The 17,530-nt window shown below is 39.4% G+C and overlaps 1 protein-coding gene across 3 annotated transcripts in view; it reads left to right on the top strand.

The window, feature by feature from the left end:
* IDE (insulin degrading enzyme) overlaps positions 1-17,530 on the top strand; it is a 94,583-nt gene that overhangs the window by 14,376 nt on the left and 62,677 nt on the right. For 2 of the 3 annotated variants that reach the window (XM_010819775.4, NM_001075849.1), the window contains 1 exon segment: positions 16,686-16,870. In XM_010819775.4, coding sequence (XP_010818077.1) covers positions 16,686-16,870 — 185 coding nt within the window. 3 annotated transcript variants of the gene reach the window in all.

The following is a 17,530-nucleotide window of genomic DNA, read 5'->3' as shown; positions in this document are numbered from 1 at the left end:
GCCTCTAACTATATCACATGTAAGTGGAATCAGACAGTCTTTGTCTTTTTGTGACTAGTTTGCTTCACTTAACATAACGTCTTTAAGATTGATTCATGTTGAGATTGTGTAAACTGTACTCTGACAAGTCCCTCTTGATAATATCAAGAGGAAATTCTTGATACTATCACTGCCACTAAGGGGCCCTGAGACGGGGACTCTTGACTTCTCTGCTCCTCTTGAACCAGGGTAATTTTGTTTTATGAATTCTGTATCTATAATATTTCAGTAGAGGAAAGCGTATTTTTTTAAAAATAGTTTAAGAATCACATTATGAATAGTATTCAAGCCTCTATTTTATTTTATTTATTTATTTATTTTTTCAAGCCTCGATTTTAATACTTGGTGATCAGGTACTTCTAACAGGACCTAGTCAGTGAGTGAACATGTTCTAACTGTTCATTAGTTACATAAGCGTTGGTAACTGTCCTTAGGCCTTCCACCATTAGACTTAGTTTTGCCTGCTGAGGCAACACAATGTGGGTTCACTCGTTTTCCTAACAGCCTTGAGTATTTGAACATTGCTTTTATGGACTGGTGATGGTATTGTGAAAGAGTCCATTCTGATACAGATCCTTGGGGACTGGGCGAGAATGCAGATAATTATTCTTTGGCTTGCGTTGCTTTTGGGATTCTGGAGCCACAAGACCTGGACTCTGCCATTTACCTCTGTGTGACCTGGTAATCATTATTGCCTATTCAAGCACTTTTCCTCAGCAGCAGAATGAGGACAATAATAATATTTATCTCACAAGTTTGTGGTGAGAGTGAGATGAGGAAATGCATGTAGTGTGTATGTCTTCATCATATAGTTAAGTGTTCAGTGCACACAAACTAATGACAATAACAATGCAACCAGTGCTATGAAGAGCACAAGTGTTATGTATTTATTTTATTTTTGAATGCAACAGCAGGGCTATAATTTCAAAGTTGTAGGCAGCCACCTAGATGGGGCTTGACGGAGAAGTCTTTTTTTAAGTCTGTATCTAAATAGAATCAGTGTATTAAAAAACAGAGACATCACTTTGCACACAAAAGTCCATATTGTCAAAGCTATGGTTTTCCCAGTAGTCGTGTGTGGATGTGACGGCTGGGCCATATAAAAGGCTGAGAACTGAAGAATTGATGCTTTCAAGTTGTGGTGCCACAGAAGACTCTTCAGAGTCCTTTGGGCTGCAGGATCAAACCAGTCAATCCTACAGGACGTCAACTCTGAATATTCATTGGAAGGACTGATGCTGAAGCTCCAATACTTTGGCTACCTGATGTGAAGAGGCGACTCACTGGAAAAGGCCTTGATGCTGGAAAAGATTGAAGGCAAAATGAGAAGGAGCGGCAGAGGATAAGATTAGATAGCATCACTGATTCAATGGACATGAATTTGATCAGACTTAAGGAGATAGTGAAGGACAGGGGAGCCTGCCGGGCTATAGTCCATGGGGTCACAAAGGGTCAGACATGACTTAGCGACTGAGCATCAACAGCAAACCCATTCAAGTCCACTGAGTTTTATCTCTTCAAAGATTCTTTCTTTACTGAGCTGAAAAGTATTCAATACAAAGAATAAAGACGACTTAATAGTCTACTATCCAGAGATAGGACTTCCCTGGTAGCGCAGATGGTAAAGAATCCACCTGCAATGCAGGAGATGGTTCAATCCCTGGGTTTGGGAAGATGCCCTGGAGGAGGGCATGGCATCCAATCCAGTATTCTTGCCTGGAGAATCCCCATGGATAGAGGAGCCTGGCAGGCTGCAGTCCATGGGGTCGCAGAGTCGGACACGACTGAGACTAAGCACATCCATAGATAACCTTACTGAACGTTTCTATGGGTATCATTCCAGGGATTTAGTCACTGTACATAAGCGTTTTAACTTAATGGAGTGGTTGAGAAGAGCATGGTGTTTTGATGTCTAAAGACTTGGGTTTGAATCTTGGTTTTTTAATTTAATGACTGTGTTGCTGCTACTGCTGCTGCTAAGTCGCTTCAGTCGTGTCTGACTCTGTGCGACCCCATAGACGGCAGCCCACCTGGCTCTCCCATCACTGGGATTCTCCAGGCAAAAACTGTGTGGCCCTAGCCAAATAATGTGAATAATGGGGTCTATCTAAGGGGTTTGTTAAAGGTATAATTCCCATAAAGAATTTGTACTGTGTAAAATATTGACTGAGCATCAGGAAGAGACTGTCCCAGTGCCCTGGCTGTGCTCCTTTTAAGGCAGATCCTATTACTTGTGCCTTTTCATAGTGTTCATTGGGTTCAAATCGGGAAAGGAGTACGTCAAGGCTGTATGTTGTCACCCTGCTTATTTAACTTCTGTGCAGAGTACATCATGCGAAATGCTGGGCTGGATGAAGCACAAGCTGGAATCAAGATTGCTGGGAGAGATATCAGTAACATCAGATATGCAGATGACACCACCCTTATGGCAGAAAGCAAAGAACTAAAAAGCCTCTTGATGAAGGTGAAAGAGGAGAGTGAAAAAGTTGGCTTAAAGCTCAACATTCAGAAAACTAGACCATGGCATCCCGTCCCATCACTTCATAGCAAATAGATGGGGAAACAATGGGAACAGTGAGAGACTTTATTTGGGGGGCTCCAAAATCACTGCAGATGATGACTGCAGCCATGAAATTAAAAGACACTTACTCCTTGGAAGAAAAGCTATGACCAACCTAGACAGCATATGAAAAAGCAGAGACATTACTTTGCCAACAAAGGTCTGTCTAGTCAAGGCTATGGTTTTTCCAGTGGTCATGTATGGATGTGAGAGTTGGACTATAAAGAAAGCTGAGCGCCAAAGAATTGATGCTTTTAAACTGTGGTGTTGGAGAAGACTCTTGAGAGTTCCTTGGACTGCAAGGAGATCCAACCAGTCCATCCTAAAGGAGATCAGTCCTGAATATTCATTGGAAGGACTGATGTTGAAGCTGAAACTCCAATACTTTGGTCACCTGATGTGAAGAACTGACTCACTGGAAAAGACCCTGATGCTGGGAAAGATTGAAGGTGGGAGGAAAAAGGGATAATAGAGGATGAGATGGCTGGATGGCATCACCGACTCGATGGACATGAGTTTGAGTAAGCCCTGGGAGTTGGTGATGGACAGGGAAGCCTGGCGTGCTGCAGTCCATGGGTTCACAAAGAGTCAGACACAACTGAGTGACTGAACTGAATTACTTGTACACTGGATTGCTCACTCAAGGACAAGGTTTCTACAGACTTCTCTCTTTCTCCTTCATAATCAGTTTCCCCCCTCTCTTCATTTAAGCCCTTTCTGATTTAGACCTTTAAAAATAAGTATGTGAGAGTTTAATGCATAGAGTTTTTTGTGTTTTGATGAGGTTGTCTCCTGGATTAAATTGGTTGCAGTTACACATTGTTTTTGGATGATCAGGTCAGAACTATGAACTCGGGTCTTTCATCCTTAGCACTGTTGACATTTGAGTGGGGTAGTTTGGACGTGAGCATTGTCCTGTACATTGTGGAGTACTCGGCAGCATCCCTGGCCTCTGTTCACTAGTTGCCAGTTGCACCCTTCCACTGTGACAGTTCAGTTATGACACATTGCTGGATGTCTCCTTGGTGAGCAAGTGGTTCTGTTGAGAACCATTGATTATAAACAGTGGCTCGCCTATAGTGATTATAAAGGGATAATTATTTACCTGTTTTTCTGGTGGTCTTATAAGGTGACATCCTCTTACCAGGCTGTCAGGGAGATGACAATATACAACTGGAATTTGCATGAACATCTGTTAAGAATGTTAATAATAACATGGTGGTCTATTAGCTTCTTACCACCCTAGGAACACAGTAATGGTGATTATAAGGTTACCGTTTTGGGTGTCTACTGTGTACCAGACACTGCCTGAGAGTCATTTGTTTATATCTGTTGTACAGGAGAAAAGCTCTAAAGGCTGTCCAAGGCTGATGCAGCTTTAGGGGCCTCTGTCAAGTTAGTGCACCCACATGAACATTTCACATGCCCCTTGACTGGCAGTACCAGATGAGGCCCCGAAGACCTGTTTGACCAATAAAGTGCAGTCGGATCCAGGATCTGAGCAGCAAAGGGGCTCATTTGGTAAAGGTGAGGGTATATAATTATTGAACACTGTCTGGAAGTGGTCACTGAGTCAGTATAAGCATAGAGAATCATACAGAGGCAGAGGACAGGTGGAGCTTTCTGAACCAGCATTATCTGAAGAAGGCAGGACTGTCCTTCTGTCAGATTCAGGGTGTACATCTTGGTGGAATTGAGTCCCCATGAGATACACCACTCTGTAGAATGTGAGTGTTTGTAGTTTGCTTTCCTCGGAGGGCTGTCTTGAGAGAATTAGTTAGTTACAGGTTATAACTCTTCCTGACTGATTTGAATTCATCTTTAGAGAAGATGTAGGAATCTCTGAGCTGTCCGTCCTTTTCTGAGGAGGATGATCCATACGTAAGATTAATTCTGAGTTTGAAGAAATGTTCGCTTTATACAGTATCCTTTTCTGTTTGTTTTAAATTAAAGAACCCATCTACTTCAAACCCAGCATTCGAAGTTGTTATTCAGTATAAATGTTGAAAATTATTGATAATAAAATTTATTTATTCAAAGTTTAATCATTTTGCTTTTATTTGGATTGCACTTACTGTTTGTCACTATTCATTATTGGGAGTGTCAAATTTTATTTTTAAATCTTCTCTGGGGTCTAAAGTAATTACCAAAAGCTAGCTTTCAAAGCAGACATAGTGAGTAAGCATTTGTTAAAAAATTTAATATATTTTATTGTTGACTCTGTTAACTGATGTTGTGCTTTACCTGGATCTCCTGGTTGTTGTGGCCTAGATGACATCAACAGAAATAATTGTCTCAGGATACACCTGAGAAGGTTTAGGTAATTATTATGTTAATTGAACTATTATTTCTTATGGGCCTTCTTAGTTTAGCACCTGTTCGATATGGAGAGCTACTTCTCAGTCTCAAGTGGTACTATTTCCAAGAGGACTTTTGGTGATCTTTCCAGCCTTGAGTGATTCATGTATCTCCGTTCTCTTTTATTTTACTGTTTTATGATATTTTAAAAAATTCTATTTTAGCTTTTAATAGAAATATATCATAAGTGTTCAGCTTGATGAATTTTAACAAACTGAATATACCTGTATAACCAACATGATCAGCATCTCTGAAGCCCCACTCATTTTTTCTTCTATTCACTACCCCTTACCTTCAAGGGCAGCCACCATCCTGACATAAAGGCATAGCTTGATTTTACTTCTTGCACTTTAAGTGGGAGAAAAAGGTATTTACTCTTTAGCATCTAACTTAATTCACTCAACTTTGCATTGTGTGCTAGTTGCTCAGTTGTTTCTGACCTTTACAACCCGTGGACTGTATGTAACCTGCCAGGCTCCTCTGTCCATGGGATTTTCCAGGCAACAATACTGGAGTAGGTTACCATTTGCTTCTCCAGAGGATATTCCCGACCCAGGAATAGAATCCATGTCTCCTGTGTCTCCTGCATTGGCAGGTGGACATTTTACCACTGTGCCATCCGGGAAGCCCAACCTTACATTAGTGAGATTTATTCTTACATTTTTGTTCTTCATTCTAGATTATTCGTTTTCACTGTTGTATGCTATTGTGTGAACATACCACAGTTTATCTGTTCATCACTGATGGACATTTGATCTTTTCCAGTTTTGGCTCTTACAGGTAGTATTGCCATGAACATATACATGCATTTCTTTGGGGGCATATATCGAATACATGAATTGTTAGGTCATATTGTCAGTATATACTACACCATTCTTTGAAAATGGTTGTGCCAATTTGCATCCCCACTGGTAGCGTTCAAGAGTTTGGATTACCCTCTGACTTCTCTGTCACTGGTATTTTTTAACTCTTTTCATTTTAGCCATTCTGGTTGGTATGTAGTGTTATCTTAGAAAATTTCCTCTGGCAAAAATCAGCTGTGAATTTGAGGCATCTTGAAGCTTTAATATATCAAACCGAGCTCATGCACATCCCAGAGCCTCGTTTGTTTCTCTTCCCCAAGTAGAGTCCTTCTTGAGTCAAGCATGATCTTTAGACTGTTCTCAGAATTAGCAAATACCTCCAGAGAAGAAAGGTGAGGATGCTCTGCTTACCTCAGAGGGCCCTCGCCTCTGGAACTGCAGTTCAGCCAATCCTCTCTGCTTCCACAACTCTCTAACATCTTTGGAAATATGATTTTGTAGTTTTTGTGGCTTTTTGTAGTTACTGAAGCTGAATCAGTTTGCCGTGACCTATAATATCCTACCCAGAAATGGAAACTGTCAGTAGGTTCTTGGGATTTTCTGTGTGCTCAACCATGTCACCTGTAATGTTAGTTTTTTTGCCCCTTCCTTTCTCATCTTTTTTTCCCCCCTTGCATTATCAGACTGGTCATAATTACTGGTACAGTGTTTAATAGATGAGGTGATAGTGGCGTCTTATTGTAGGGATGGAAAATGAATACATTATTTTACCATTGAGTATGATAATTACTGTAGTTTTTCTTGATTTTTTTTTTTTTTAAGATGAAGGGATTCTCTTCTATTTCTAGTTTGCTGACATTTAAAAAAAAAATACATGATGGCTATTGAATACTTTTTCTGCTTCTACCGAGATGATTACATGATTTTCTCCTTTTTCCCCCTATTCCCATGGCTGAATGTATGCTTCTGAAAAATAAGTTACCCATAACCTTACCACATCTACTGTAATATTATCTTCATATTCCCTTTCATCCATGAGACAATTCTATTCAGAGAGACAGCTCTCTTTAAACCTGCTGTACATTTAAGCCTACCATACATCTTCCATTTTATTTTTCATTAGCAAAGCAGATAACATGGTTCTCAGCCCAGAGACCACTTTGACAGATTGGAAACATTCTTTCAGGCTCCCACCACTACCTATCTCTGTTTTATACAGGGAAGAATGAGTGAAAAACTGAAAATTTTCCTTAAAGCATTATTTTGATCTGTTTTAATTTTTATTTCCTTGTTTTTATTATTTGGATTTTAAGGGAGGAGAATAGGGTCAGGGAGGGGCTGAGTGGGTGGTAACTGGGAGCTGGGCAAGAAAACTCCTTAGGATTTCCTTAAGCACCACCGTCTGCTCCTCCCCTTCCCACGCTCCCTCTTTATAGTTACAACTTTGCCACAAATCAATTGTGTGAATCCCCTTGGGCAAGTCACTTAATCACTGAGCTTTTGTTTCCTCATCTGGGATCGAAGAGAAAGGCCGTGAACAGCTGCTGTGATCTGCCACTTAGGGAGAAAGGAAAGATTCAATGAGCAGTTTATAAAGCATATAACACTTACAAAATGTGAGTGGTTGTTAGGATTAGTTTTGTACAGTGGCATCTATCTCACATTTTCTAACAACGTGAAAGCTACCTGTTGAAAGAAGGATACTTGTAACACCCTAGGTCCCCAAACTACAACTGTAAGAAACCTGTAGTTCACTGTGGCAAGAGGTATTAAATGGAGGTTTTGTTCATTTGCTTAAACCTTCATAAACTCTCTATTAGCTTGTCACTTTTGGAATGAACAACCATTGATATGTATGTATCAAAACTTGCTCCTTGTAAGGAAAGGTATGACAAACCTAAACACCATGTATTAAAAAGCAGAGACATCACTTTGCTCACAAAGGTCCATATAGTCATTTTCTAGTAGTCATGTACAGATGTGGGAGTTGGACCATACAGAAGGCTGAGCACTGAAGAATCGATACTTTCAAATTGTGGTGCTGGAGAAGACTCTTGAGAGTCCCTTGGACTGCAAGGAGATCAAACCAGTCAATCCTAAAGGAAATCAACCCTGAATGTTCACTGGATGGACTGATGCTCATGCTGAATGAAGCTCCAGTACTTTGGCCACCTGATGCAAAGAGGTGACTCACTGGAAAAGACTGGGATGCTGGGAAAGATTGAAGGCGGGGGGAGAAGGGGATGACAGAGGATGAGATGGTTGGATGGCACCACCAACTCCATGGACATGAGTTTGAGTAAGCTCTGGAAGCTGGTGATGGACAGGGAAGCCCTGAGTGTTGAGTTCATGGGGTTGCAGAGTCAGACGTGACTGAGTGACTGAACTGAACAAAACTGAAGATTCATTAACAGGATTTTAGTTTATACCCAGGTTTATGATCTCTCAGATGCATGAAGTAAGATACACTGGTCCTGTAACTGAAGAGCCATGGATGGTTCCCTGAGACTTTATTTTTTATATCAAGTAACATGAATAGTGTTGGGGGGATATGTGGTCTTATAGTGAGACATCAAAGACTCATACCATCACTGGCTTGAAATTCTGTCTTACTAACCTCTGCCTTGAATGGGGAAGAAAGAGTGTTTGTGGGATGGTTCTGATTCCAGACATTTTCTCTCTGGGCACCTCCTCCACATTCAGGAGAGCCAAAGGTAAGCTTCATTTCCGCCTATGGTTTTGGGAGTGGGTGGATGGATTCCACAGAAGGGAGGTTTTGATTTATAATCTGTTAGCCCAGTCATTTACTTGTTCAGGTTTATAGGTCATCCATTTAGAAGTTAGAAATGGATCAGGTCTAATTTTAAATATGTCTGGGTCTATGGGACTGGGTAGGGAGCAAACAGCAAAGTAAAATTGCTCAATCTTCTATTTAATTGGCTGTGAAACACATAGAGATATGAGAGAAAAGGCTTTAAAGGGTCATTTGAAAAAGATTATTTGCATAAAAGTTTTTCTTTTGGTATAGGGATTTTTAATTGATCTATTATATTTGGGAATTTATTTTTTGCAAACCTGCAATTTAGGACTACATAATAGTCCATGATCTTGCAGTGGAAGTCCTGATTATAGTTCTGTTAACATCAACAGTTGTTGAATGCCTCACGTTTTTTCTTCAGCACCATTCTCTTGCTCAGGTATTCTGTTCCTCTTATTTGGCATGCTTCTACTCACCTCCTCTCTTTCCTGTCTTCCATCCTAGAAAGGGTTAGATGCCCCTTTTATTATTCCCATAGTGCCTGGGGATAACTTAGTCCACACTAAAAAAATAATGACTTGTTTTCATCTTTGTCATAAATCTGGGTTCCTTTAGAGCAAGGGCTGTGGTATCATCTTTGTAGCCAGCATATATGGTGTGATGTCTGGACCTTAACTTGGACGTCAGGCCACTGAGGTGGGAGAGGACTGGGAGTTAAGAGCTAAGTCCTAGTTGTAACTTTTTGCCCTATGATCTTGGACAAGTGATCTTCAATTTCCTTACAAGTGGCTCATCTTTTTATCTTGTTAAGATGCAGATTCTGGCTAAGTAGGTCTCTGGTGGTTTCCAAAATTTTGCACTTTAACAAGCGCCCAAGAAGAGCTAGTGCTGCCAGTTCAAGAACTACAGAAAACTAGACAACATTTAATGGCTTTTCCAGCTTTTACCATCTGTAATTTTAGTCATTGTTTTAAAATTCTGAACAGAATTGCTAGATATGCTATAATTATTAAACATCTGTCCATCTCCAGTTTATCAGAATGCAAAACACTGACAATTCTGTGCCTTATTATGAAGTTGTAAGACAATGTCTCTAAAATTGAAGGTAATTTTACTACTCCCAAGATTTTGACTTTGACAGGTTAAAAATATCAAATAGATGTCTGGAAAAGCATTTGAGTTAGCACTAGCTTGTCATCTAAATGTCGATACTTGCTTGTTTGCTCTCTGATGCGTATTGGAGAACATTTGCAATAAATAAAATGCTAATGAGGGAGCTGAAATGGGTAGACATGTGACCTCCTGAGTATAAATACAGAGACAGGCAAGCTGTTGAGGAATTCATCATCAGAGGAGGAGTTCCTGATCGTTTCCTTTAGTTCTCCAGAAGGTGAGGATCAAATTATTGTAAGACATATTGATAGAAATGCTATAGGTAAAAGGCAGATTGTGTCGATTGAATATGGATTGCTGGGGATGGGGCTTGTTTGAAAACATGGCTACTGTTTCTTTTGAGTGTAACTTCCTCAAGAAGTCAGATATTTGACTTGGGAGCATTGCCAGCTTAGAAGTTTATAGCTCTGTTGATCTCATGTACAGATGTTAAAAAGTAGTTGGATTAATTTTTATTTTTGATTTACAGAAAAAACTCCACCTCTTCCACACCAGGAGTATTAAACAGGCATAGTTTCAGTGTCCAAATGAGTTATGTATGTGCCTGGGATGGACTCTGATCACTTTTTCCCCCTCTAACAAAATGAAAATCTGGACAAGAGAAATTAAACCCTGAGAAAAGTACAGAATGTAGCATATAATTGAGGGTGGGTATCTCAATTATGATGAAATTTTCACCTCCTACAGAATAAGACAATTTTTCCTACCAAAGTAACTTGTATTTCATTTCCTACCCATGGCTGCGGATTGGACAAAGTTTTAGAGCTTATTTATCACCCTCATCATTGCATTTTAATCATTTGTGACCCTTGGTTCTCCTAAACCTAACTAGCTGGGACTAGCACAGTAGAGGGATTTGGGTGTAAGCGGTGGCAGTGAAACCAAAACGAATAGGCTTTGGTTTTTGCTCCTGGAATTCCAGCCCTCTTCCTCCTCCTGGTGGGGCTTTATAGGAAGGAGCTTAGGCCTTCTCTGTCGAGCATGTGGAGCTTTTTTTACTGTTGCCTTTTAATGCTGTCCTTTTGGCTGGGGGTCTTAATGGAGGTTGTCTCATGGCTTATTTAATCTTAATGTTGCTGCTAGGTTGGAACACATTTTTGAGGTTGTAATGTATGTTGAACCCAAATTGAAGTTTTTGAAGCCAGCTGTGAACCAGAGGTATTTGCTGCAGTCCAAACAGATTGTCTTTTGGGAAATACCTTAACCAGGATTATTATTGTTGTGACCCTCTTTGGAGGCTCTAGATAGAACATTTTTTTTACCCTGAGAATTTCTTTTAACAACACAAAACCATTTTTAAAGACTTTACATTTAGACATTTTAATTTGTCTTTGGTATTGAATTTAAATAGCTTATGGCTAATGAAATAGAAAGGAGTTATTTAATATTATTATGTAGTATATAATATGTTAATATGATATAATATATGTAATATATAATATGTTAATACTGTATAATATATGTAATATATAATATGTTTATATTGTATAATATATGCAATATATGTTACTATTATATAATATATGTAATATATAATATAAATATATAATATAATATATAATATGATATACTATATGTAATAGATAATCTAATATAAATATAATATATTACATATATAATAATATACCTTTTCACTTCCAAATTGCTTTTGAATTTTTCATGGTGGCTTTATGACTCCAAAATGTTCGTATTATATTTTATGTTTTGTTTTTAAAGAAACTGCTTTTTACTGTAAAATATGGCAAGATTATTAATACTATAAAGTACTTTTAAAAAAATCAGTATTATATATTTTTTAATTAATTAATTTTACTTTACAATATTGTATTGGTTTTGCCATACATTGACTTGAATCCACCATGAGTGTACATGTGTTCCCCCATCCTGAACCCCCTTCCCACCTCCCTCCCCATCCCATCCCTCTGGGTCATCTCAGTGCACCAGCCCTGAGCACCCTGTATCATGCATCAAACCTCGACTGGTGATTCATTTCACATATGATAATTTACATATTTCAGTGCCATTCTCCCATATCATCCTGCCCTCGCCCTCTCCCACAGAGTCCAAAAGACTGTTCAATACATCTGTGTCTCTTTTGCTGTCTCGCATACAGGATTATAGTTACCTTCTTTCTAAATTCCATATATATGCATTCAGTATACTGTATTGGTGTTTTTCTTTCTGGCTTACTTCACTCTGTATAATAGGCTCCAGTTTCATCCACCTCATTAGAATTGATTCAAATGTATTCTTTTTAATGGCTGAGTATTAATCAGTATTATATTTTTATATATAAAGTGAAAGAGGAGAGTGAAAAAGTTGGCTTAAAGCTCAACATTCAGAAAACTAAGATCATGCATCGAGTCCCATCACTTCATGGCAAGTAGATGGGGAAACAATGGAAACAGTGAGAGACTTTATTTTGGGGGGCTACAAAATCACTGCAGATGGTGACTGCAGCCATGAAATTAAAAGACGTTTTCTCCTTGGAACAAAAGCTATGACCAACCTAGACAGCATGTGAAAAAGCAGAGACATTACTTTGCCAACAAAGGTTCATCTAGTCAAAGCTATGGTTTTTCCGGTAGTCATGTATGGATGTGAGAGTTGGAATGTAAAGAAAGCTGAGTGACGAAGAATTGATGCTTTTGAACTGTGGTGTTGGAGAAGACTCTTGAAAGTCCCTTGGACTGCAAGGAGATCCAACCTGTCAATCCTAAAGGAAATCAGTCCTGAATATTCATTGGAAAGATTGATGCTGAAGCTGAAACTCCAATACTTTGGCCACCTCACACGAAGAACTGACCCATTGAAAAAGACCCTGATGCTGGGAAAGATTGAAGGTGGGAGGAGAAGGGGATGACAGAGAATGAGATGGTAGATGGCATCACCACATGATGGACATGAGTTTGAGTAGGCTCTGGGAATTGGTGGTAGACAGGAAAGCCTGGTGTGCTGAAGTCCATGGGGTTGCAAAGAGTCAGACATGACTGAGTGACTAAACTGAACTGAGCTGATGATGTATAGTATGGAGCTCCAGAATTCCAAATAGAAGATCTAGGGGACTTTAAAACATTTTTTATATTGGAGTATAGTTGATTTGTGGAGACGGCAATGGCACCCCACTCCAGTACTCTTGCATGGAAAATCCCATGGACGAAGGAGCCTGGTGGGCTGCAGTCCATGCTAAGGGTCGGACACGACTGAGCAACTTCACTTTCACTTTTCACTTTCATGCATTGGAGAAGGAAATGGCAGCCCACTCCAGTGTTCTTCTCTGGAGAATCCCAGGGATGGGGGAGCCTGGTGGGCTGCCGTCTATGGGGTCGCACAGAGTCGGACACGACTGAAGTGACTTAGCAGCAGCAGCATAGTTGATTTGCAGTGTTGTGTTAGTTTCAGGTATACAGCAGTGATTCAGTTATACATATACATATATCTATTCTTTTTCAGATCCTTTTCCCATATAGGTTGTTACAAAGCACTTAGTTCCCTGTGCTATACCATAGGTTAGGGGACATTCTTAATAAGAGTGAACCTCTTTGGTTTATCAGTTGTTACCCAGAAGACTAGTTACTGATGATTTTATAGAAAAAGATATTCTGATAAAAGCAAACTGGATTTTCCCTTCCTTAATCTCCAGAGATTTCTAATGCCAAAAAAAAAAAAAAGAAGAAATTTTATCCAAAATTAGTTGCATGCCTGTTTATCTCCCCTTTGCTTTACCTTTATAATTTTTTTAGAAATTTTATTTTTTTAATTTAGTTTTGGCTGTGCTGGGTCATGTTGTGGCTCACAGGTTCTTTGTTGCTACGAGCAGGATTTCTCTAGTTGCAGAGAGTGGGGGCCACTCTCTAGCTGGGCTTCCCTTGTTGTGGAGCACAGTCTCTAGAACGTGGGCGCAGTAGTTGTGGCACACAGGCTTAGCTGCCCCAAGGCACATGGGATCTTCCCGGACCAGGGATGGAACCCAAGTCCCTTTGCATTAGCAGGTGGATCCTTAACCACTAGACAAACAGGGAAGGCCTGATTTACCTTTAAATCTGGATGTCTGTCAGTTGTTAAGGGGCAGTTAGATCCATTTCTTTTGTGTTCCAGGTGAAAAGCAAATATGTTAGCACAGGATCATTTTTTTCCTCTGTAGTTTTGGAAAATCTTTTTGCTTCATCTGATTTGTATTTTGACCTGCTCAATTTTGGTCTCTTAAGCAGTCCCCAGCATAGACAAAAATAGTGTTTATTCTTAGTCTCAAAAACGTACATATTGCAAATTTGGAAAACCCCTTCACTGCACTCATACGAACTTGTGGGTGCAGAGAAGGGATGGGTCCCTTCCCATCACTGTAACTCCAGCCTTCGTCTAGAAGAAAGGAGAGGACTAGCAGCGAAAGGGAAGTTCTTTGTAAGAGAAATCATCTAACATGTCTGTTACAATCATTGAACTGTTCCTACTGTGGCATTCAACTCTTCACCAGATTACAGAAATTTCTTGGGGTCCTTCCAGCTTTTCGTTTGTTTTTGTGTGTTTACTTTTGCTGCCTTCATAAGACAACCCAGGTCTCTTCTTTTTATTAGGCCTTCAGAGGGTTTTTCCCTCAGTAGTGTTGCTCCCTAGGTTCTGAGCAAGTGAGTATCAGACCCGTGAGTTCCAGATCTACCCTGTCTCTGAATATCATAAGTTTGAGCAGTGTTTTGGTTGACCCAATAATAATACTTTCTCAATTTATCACCTCACTTACTCTCATAGATACCCCTGAAGTATGTTGGAAAGCAGTTATTGGTATTTTAAAACTCTTCTAGGTCAGCACAGTAATCAACTTATGGCCCAATCCTGTCACAAATCCCCATTGATGTGTTCTAGGTACAAATACGGCTCAACAAAAGCAATACTTTTATCATTTATCTGAAAGAATGATGGTTAAGATGGAGGAGACGAATGATTATACTCTATGGCTATAAAATGTTTCCTCTAGAGTCTGGATCAAATGGCAGAGTAGGAATATCTTGAGCACACCTCCTCCCATGGACACACCAAAACTGCAACTACATGTGGAACGACTATCTTTGAGAATGACCTAAGGACTAGCAAGACAGATTTTCAGATCTGTTATATACTACGACTGAACTGAACTGAACCCCATGGTAGCCACAAACAAAAACCTATAGTATAATAGATACACAAAAAATAAAGAGAAAGGAATACAAACATAACCCTAAAGAAAGTCATTAAATCACAAGGGAAAGGAATATGAGAATAAGAAAGGAACAGAGAAGAATTACAAAAACAACCAGAAAACAGTTAACAAAATGGCAATAAGTATATTGCTAAAAATAATTGCTTTAAATGTAAATGAACTAAATGCTCTAATCAAAAGACATAGGATGGCTAAGTGGATATAAAAAAAGACCCCATTTATATGCTGCCTGCAAGAGACTCACTTCAGATTTATATACACAGACTGAAAGTGAAGGGATGGAAAAAGATTTTATGCAAATAGAAATGTAAGAAAGCTGGATTAGCAAAACTTACAGTAGACAAAATAGGTTTTGAAACAAAGACTGTTACAAAAGACAAAAAAAAAGACATTACAGTAAGTCCCCTACATACGAACATTTAGTTAAGTTTCCAGCTTTCAAAGATGTGAACGTGCATTCGCATATACAATCACGTAAGTTAGTTCACAGGTCTGGTTTACACTGTCACATGCTTGTATCCTCTACAAGTGGTTTTGCTTTTGTGTACTTTACAGTGTGCGTGCTGAGCTGCTTCGGTCGTGTCCAACTCTTTGCAACCCTGTAGACTGTAGCCCTCTAGGCTCCTCTGTCTATGGGATTCTCCAGGCAAGAATACTGGAGTGGGTTGCCATTCCCTTCTCCAGGGGATCTTCCCGACCCAGGGATGGAACCCAAGTCTCTCATGTCTCCTGCACTGGCAGGCAAGTTCTCTACCACTAGCACCACCTGGGAAGCCCATTGTATAGTACTGTATAGAGAAAATAAGAACCATTGTTACTGTAAGTTAAAAAAGCAATTCGAACTTTTTTTTTCTGCATTGAAAGCTAGAATTGTTCATTTTATATTTGGATCTTAGTGTAACTTTTGGAATATGAATTTATAACTGAATCTTGAGATGTGAAACCATGAAATAAGAAATACTAATGAATCAATGTAAGAAGTGCCAGTCATCACAAGACAGGTACAAAGAAATGTGAGCAAAAAACAACAACAAACAAATGTTGGTGAAGATGTGGAGAAAAGGGAATCCTTTGGTGGGCTATAAATTGGAGCATGCACTACGAGGAAGAGCATGGAAGTGTCTCAAAAAAATTAAAAGTAGAACTACCATGCAGTCTAGCAGATTCTGGGTATTTATCTAAAGAGTGTGAGAACACTGATTTGAAAAATATTGGCAGTCCTATGTTCGTTGTGGCGTTATTTTAGTAACTAAGATATGGAAGTAACCTAAGTGTTTGATGGATGAATATATTCCTGTGTGTGTATGTGTGTGAGGTGTGTGCAGCATGGATGGACCTGCAGGTGTATTATGCTAAGTGAAATAAGTCAGAGAAAGACGATACCATATGATTTCATTTATATGTGGAATCTAAAAACAAGTCAAGTGAACCAACAAAACAGCCTCATAGATGCAGAGGGAAAATCCTTGGTTTCTAGCGGAAAGAATGGAGAGGGAGTTGGGCAAAATTGGTGAAGGTGATTAAGAGGTATAAATTTCCAGTCATAAATCAATGGGAATGTGTGGAACGTAGTCAGTAACATTTTAAGAACTTCGTCTTGTGACAGACGGTGACTAGACTTGCTGTGTGATCAGTGTGTAACGAATCACTGTTGTGCACCTGACACTAGTATTGTATGCCAGGTGTGCTTCGTTGTACACATTTTTTACTCTGATAATATATGTGTTTGCTTGTTACTCCTTGATCATTAAAACAAAAAGAAACCACAATCCAACAATTAATAAGTTTTTTTCTTTTCAGTTTCCAAAAAAAGACTTACAGCAAAATGAATAATCCAGCAATCAAGAGAATAGGACATCATATCATCAAGTCTCATGAAGACAAGCGAGAGTACCGCGGACTTGAGCTGGCCAATGGGATCAAAGTACTTCTTGTCAGTGATCCAACAACAGATAAATCATCAGCAGCACTTGATGTACACATAGGTACAATTTAAAATTGTGAATTAAGCTTTGTTCAGCTTCATTGACCTCATGTTTATAGTTATTTGGACTCTCCATATTTATGCAATGGAAGCCTGGCAGTTACCAGTTTGATGTATGTGTGTGCAGTAGCCCTGTACAGCTGTTGGTATTCTACAGTTGTCTATGTTAAATCACCCTGCCTTTACCAGGCTTCCTTGGTGGCTCACATGGTAAAGAATCCACCTACAATGCGGAAGACCTGGGTTTGATCGCAGGCTGGGAAGATCCCCTTGGAGGAGGCTTGGCAACCCAGTTCAGTATTCTTGTCTGGAGAATCCCCATGGACAGAAGAGCCTGATGGGCTACAGTCCACAGGGTCACAAAGAGTCGGACTCTACTGAGCGACTAAGCACACACACACCTTTACCAGGAGTGTCATATTAGGTTTCCAGCAAAAGTGACTTAGCAGCAAGGAAGTTCATTCCTATCCTTTATGGTAACAGTTCCACTGCCTTTACTTTCACATACACTTGATACACTAGGAGTAGCATATTTCCTATATTCTTGTGTGCGCTTTTCTTCCACAGTTAATGCTGCTTTAATCGAGTTACTTCTAATCTATATGTACATTTAGTTTTTTCCCTCTCTGAAAAACTTTTTTTTAATTCAATGGCATTTTAG

Source organism: Bos taurus, chromosome 26 (genome assembly GCF_002263795.3).
Source record: "Bos taurus isolate L1 Dominette 01449 registration number 42190680 breed Hereford chromosome 26, ARS-UCD2.0, whole genome shotgun sequence".
In the NCBI taxonomy this organism is placed as follows: domain Eukaryota; kingdom Metazoa; phylum Chordata; class Mammalia; order Artiodactyla; family Bovidae; genus Bos; species Bos taurus.
This window is presented reverse-complemented; position numbering and strand designations above follow the sequence as displayed.